Source organism: Danio aesculapii, chromosome 16 (genome assembly GCF_903798145.1).
Source record: "Danio aesculapii chromosome 16, fDanAes4.1, whole genome shotgun sequence".
Classification (NCBI taxonomy): Eukaryota; Metazoa; Chordata; class Actinopteri; order Cypriniformes; family Danionidae; genus Danio; species Danio aesculapii.
In genome coordinates this window covers 43,004,031-43,009,939 of record NC_079450.1, presented here as the reverse complement: position 1 = coordinate 43,009,939, position 5,909 = coordinate 43,004,031, and the positions used below count along the sequence as shown (strand labels likewise).

Below are 5,909 nucleotides of genomic sequence, written 5' to 3'. Positions count from 1 at the left end.
TTAGATAAACAGAAGCTAGATTATTTAAAGCTTTGTAGGTAAGAAGCAATATTTTAAATTCAATACGAAACTTAACAGGCAGCCAGTGTAAGAAGGATAAAATTGGGGTGATATTGGGGTCACAACAACCTGGAGCTCAACACGCTTAAAACAGTGAAGATGATAGTGGACTTCAGGAGAAACCCCCCTGCTCTCCCCCCACTGAGCATCATGGACAGCATTGTGGCAGCAGTGGAGTCATTCAGGTTCCTGTGCACCACCATCTCTCAGGACCCTCACATTGACTCTATTGTCAAAAAAGCTCAACAGAGGCTGTACTTTCTTCGTCAGCTGAGGAAGTTCAACCTCCCAAAGGAGCTGCTGAAACAGTTCTACACCTCTATCATTGAATCAGTCATCTGCACATCAATAACTGTCTGGTTTAGCTCAGCTACTAAATACAATCTCCAAAGACTACGTCGAATAGTTCGGACTGCTGAGCGAATCACTGGTACAACCCTTCCTACTCCCCAAGAACTGTACTTATCCAGAGCGAGCAGAAGGGCTGCCAAAATCACTCTGGACCCCTCACACCCAGCACACTGCCTCTTTGAACTTTTACCTTCTGGTCGACGCTACAGAGCACTGCACACCAGAACAGCCCGACACAGAAACAGTTTCTTCCTTCAGGCAATCCATCTCATGAACACTTGATGATAACTATTGCGCAACCAACATCACTACTTGCTATACACTTTTATACTGTAGGACTCAAATAGTCCATTGCATGTTCAAAAATTGACGGAGATCTGAGTTGAAAATTAAGAAGTTTTATTTTGAATGCAAGAAGTTAGAGAGTACAAGTTCTGCACAGGAGAGATGTAACCTCAGTTCAGCTCTGATTTTTTAGGCTCTCCTTCATGCTTTTATACTGTCTTTCGCACATTATCTAATCCCAAGCCTTGACAGTTTGACCATTCAGCAACCAGACGTTCCTCTTTCTGGTATCTTTGTATCTTCTCTTGACAGTTGACCTTGCAGATGTTTCAGAGCACGTACACACAGCTCATACATTCTGTCATCCTCAAAACTATCTGCACTTTTATACACCCATACCCATAATAGAATGTACTGTTCTCAGCAACCTTCAGCAATAATATACTGTAGCACTTAATTCCCTTAAAAAAAGAAACCCTTTATGTCTGTATTTATTAGCAAATGTTAACAAAGCCTAACAATAAAAAATGCTATCCTTCAATCCCTCTCTTGGCCTCTGAAAAGAGGCCACATCACTTTAATAAACACTTTAAAAATCTCAGAATACTTGGTCCAATATGTCCAGATGAGCTTGGGTCGAAAACCTTGGTGAGGAAAGACACCCAAGCAGCCCCCTAGTTGACTTATGGGCAGCCACCACATGTTCACCGGAAACATCATATCAGACCATTAAGAAAAATAAAAGCAATAAACACAATCATAACAGTCAAACAATGATGGTCCCTAAAAATTCCCTATAAACCAGTGTGCTCAGGCTGGACTGAGCCGAAAAGCCCTGTGGGGAAAGTCACCCAGTCGGTCCCCAAATTGACGTTTGAGCAACCACAACATGTCAGCTGAGTCAATCACACTGAAATTATCTAGACTACAAACATTTCAGTAATCAAAATTCAAATCTTAACACATTTTCAAACAGCAAATTTCTCAAACATCAATATGTAAAAAACACATAACTTGTGATGAATCAGCATCTGTAAAGAAGCACAGTTATTGGGAAAAAACAACATTTATAAGTCATATTCCTCCTCCTCTTCCTCCTCCTCATTATTTCCAGGAGATACCAGCAGAGGCATTGTGTAAGGGGGTGGAGCTCCATCTTTCTTTTCAATTGCTGCTATTATCACCCTGTTACACAATGTTCTGATACACGGGATGCAACAGCATCCACAGGTCACTATTATGGCCACAAAGGTAGCTATAGAGATCAAAATTGATGTAAACATGGTTTTATAGTCTGATCAAAACAAACATATACATCATATCCTTGCCACGAACTATTGTGTCCCCCACAGTCAATTACCTGACATAGATCAAATGTGTAAGATGTCGTCTCTCCCTTTACATATTCTATGGACAGCCCTCCATAATACTTGGAACACCTCTTTTCTTTCCCTAGGGATCTTTTTACTCTGGTTGGTTTTACAGTTACGGTTTCATTCCTGTTCTGACTTTTTTCTACTCCCAGAATTGTCCCCACTATTATCAGTGCTACTATCCCTATTGCCCCCAGTAGCTTCCAGACTTTCCCACAACTTGACCCTCATGTTTTATTGATGCTGGTTTTCCTTATTATTCAATTCTGATCCTCCCTTTATCTTATTTTTCACAGCGTTATTGTGTTAACAGCAAGTAATATATCATATCAAAGCTACAATAAAAAATAGCAAGCAAAGTAAACTTATTCTAACGTATATACTGAAATGGTTATATTTTGGCCTTTAAATGTCTTTTCAATAATGTGGAAAACTCTATAGAATTCCAACTTGTCCAAACCACACCCCAGCCGGGGTATTGGCAATCTGGTGATGTGTAATTTGTCACACCACGTTCTCATGCAGATTAGACTGCTCTCAAAGTCCTCATATGTGGGTAGGTCTCTGGCAAGTGTTTTTGTGATCAGGTGGAAAACTATTCTGTCTACCTCGTGAGTTATAGCACAGTCACCTTTCTTTTTTTTTTCTGGGCCTTTACCTTGTCAACCCCATATCTTTCTCTGAATTTTTTCGCTATGCCCGCTCCAAATGCACAGTCTGCACTGACACAATGGGCTACAGCTTCTCCTTTAGGGGCTGTAAATAAATCCCCAGTTTTGTGGACCACCTGCAAAGTTTGTAGGTTACTTTGTGATGGATGAAAATTACTATCGTGTGTACGTGTTTGTGTGTCACCTCCTTTTGTGGTACCCTCACTCCCTCCTGCACCTCCTGTGGTATCCTCCCTCTCTTGGACCTGCGAAGCAAGGTCCACTCTGGTGTCGTTCAATGATCTGGACGGCGGGTCCACCGGACAGCACTGGCTCAGATGGTACCAAGTGTCACCTTTTCCTGCAAGACGAACACAGTGAGAGGTGCGTGCAATTACCTTAATTGGAGCAGACCAGCGAGGCTCTTTCCATTTACGCCTGTAGATTCTCAATCTCACCCAGTCCCAAGTTCGGTCAGGTAGGGGTGCTGGATATTTGTGTCCCCTAAAATCAGTTGGTAACATTTTGTCAAAAGATTCAATTAGAGCAGTCAATTTGTCATAGTAAATTTTGTGTGATAACGGTTGTACTGGTTCCAATTGTAGTGGGGTCAGTGGGCCAGGAAATTGGCGACCAGTCAACAGTTCAAAGGGCGTGTATCCTGTTGCCCTACTCACAGAGCTCCTTACTGACATCAAAGCCAGTGGAAGAGCAGCCAACCATGTCAATTTAGTCTGTGCACAGATTTTAGCCAATTTGTTTTTCAATGTTAGATTCAACCGCTCAACCTTACCTTGTGACTGTGGGTGATAGACTGCCCCGAAATGGTGTACTAAACCCAATGCCTTTTCCACATCAGCCAGATGTTCATTTTTAAAGTGTGAGCCGTTGTCAGATCTGACCCAGCTTGGAAAACCACGACGTGGGATGTAATGGTTTATCAGACATTTAATGACAGCAGTGCTGTCTTCCTTGCCCACCGAGAAGGCCTCTGGCCATCCAGTATATGCATCAATCATAACAAGCAAGTATCGTTTACCATTTACCCTTTCAATCATGTCAGTGAAATCAATTATAACTTCATCTCCAGGGCCATTTGCCAATGGGAACGATCCCTGAGATGGTTTCATAGTTGGTTTGACATTGTGCATCTGACAGATGTCACATGTCTTTATGTATCCAGAAATTAGGTGTGGCATAAAAGGATGACACCATGATTGCAATGCTCGCGACATTTGCTTATCACCACAGTGTGCAGGTGTGTGGGCTTCTTTCAACACGCTTGGGACTAGTGACGCTGGGAGCAAAGCTCTACCATCAGGTGCTGTCCAAAGGCCATCATCATGTCTGATTGCCCCTTTGTTTTTCCACACAGACTTTTCTTTAGGAGCAGCCATGTCTTGCTGCTCAGATAAGAATTCTCTTGAGAATTCTGGTAGGAGGGATGTCACGTCTGGCTCAGATGTGACCACAAACTGACCCTGTAGGTAGCCTGAGGCACGTTTTGCCGCCAAGTCTGCTGCTTCATTCCCTTTTAATATTAGGTCAGTTCCTTGAGAATGACCAGTGCACTTGATAATAGCCACTTTGCCTGGCAACATTATGGCTTCCGAGAGCTCTCTTGCTTCTTTCTCATGAGTAATAGGCCGGCCAGAAGAAGTTGTGAATCCACATCTGATCCACACAGGCAGCTCCACGTGGGCTGTGGACACTGCATATGCAGAATCAGAGTTGATGTTGACAGACTGTCCTTTTGAGTGTCTCAATGCATTGATTAGGGCCAATAGTTCTGCTTTTTGTGCAGATTGTTTGCCAATTAGGGGTTCCAGATTGTATGGTGACCAATTGATCATTCTGTAATTTAACCACAGCAAAGCCTGCTTTCAGAGTTCCATCATCTGCCCTTTGACAGCTATCATCTGTAAACAGTGTTATTGGGTTGTCTGTTTCAGGAAGTGGGGAGGCATTCAGGCCCTTATTTTATTTTTAGCTGACTTCCTCTCCTCAAACTGCAGTTTCAGAAGTTCTTTTGCAGCTTTAGCAACTCACTTCCCTCTTTGCTCTTTCTACTGCTTTGTCTATGAAATCTACTGCATACCTTTTCCATTTAGTATCATCACTGCCTGGTACCTCAAGAGACTGTTCCATGGGCTGGGTCACACCAGCAGGAGCTCCTTGTAACACTGCTGCCCTGAAAATTCTATTAGTAACAGAGTTAGACATTTGGTTTTCATCACATGCTTCTTCTCAGTCTTTGAAATTATCTATTTATGTATGCTGCTCCTTTTTTACCATCCCAATGTTTAAATTTCATGTTCTCTATTGACCACTAACTCCTTCGGCTGCTGGCTTATAGTTGGGTTTTACGGGGGTGAGTGATCTTAGTAGTCTCTGTATGGTGGGGGCAGTGGGCGTTGCTATCTGATCAGTCTTCGCCTCAGCCTCAACTTCCTATCTTTTACTCAGTTTGGTTTCAGCGTCCTTACTGTTCACTTCCCTTTTCTTTGGTTTCAACACAGTTACTGCAAGTGTGACCCTAGACCATCTTCTAAAAATTTTATCTAACTGTTTTCCTTTCTTTGCATGGGCTCGCTTGTGCAACAGCCCTACTTCCTCTTTTCTCTGTCTTAAAACAGCTTCCTGTGCTCTTTTCTCTTTTATTCACACTTTCTGAAACAGAGATCCCTTTTTGTCCATACAATCAGTACCATAATGTTCAATAATTTCGCGCGTACATTCTCCTAGTTCTTTTATCTGTTTTTTCCTATCTTTTTTTATCAGTTTGTGCCAATAAGATATCTACCATTTTATCCCAATGTTGTCTTAAAGGAGGACAATCATATTCCTCACATTCTCTATTGAATTCCCCTTCCATTTCGTTTATTGTTTTATTTTATCCCTACACTCTCACTATTTCTCAATTCACTAAACCTGCTATCCTTGAGAAATTCCGATGTATTTACCCTGATAATTGGAAATATGAATGACTTCGTCAAGACAGGCAATTTCCAATTTATTTGCCTATTTAGGGAACAGCACTTCTCCGTAAATCTAAAGATTCACCCTAAGTGCCTATTTAGGGAACAGGACTTATCCGTAAATCCTAACGATTCACCCTAATTGCCTATTTAGGGAACAGGACTTCTCCGTAAATCCTAACGATTCACCCTAACTTTCTCTATCAAAACTT

The 5,909-nt window shown here is 42.0% G+C and overlaps 1 protein-coding gene across 1 annotated transcript; it reads right to left on the bottom strand.

The window, feature by feature from the left end:
- Positions 1–2,637: 2,637 nt before the first annotated feature.
- Positions 2,638–5,704, bottom strand: LOC130242737 (uncharacterized). Its single transcript, XM_056474617.1, has one exon. The coding sequence runs from the start codon at positions 4,570–4,572 to the stop codon at positions 2,686–2,688; it is 1,887 nt and encodes a 628-aa protein (XP_056330592.1). The 5' UTR covers positions 4,573–5,704; the 3' UTR covers positions 2,638–2,685.
- Positions 5,705–5,909: the final 205 nt, after the last annotated feature.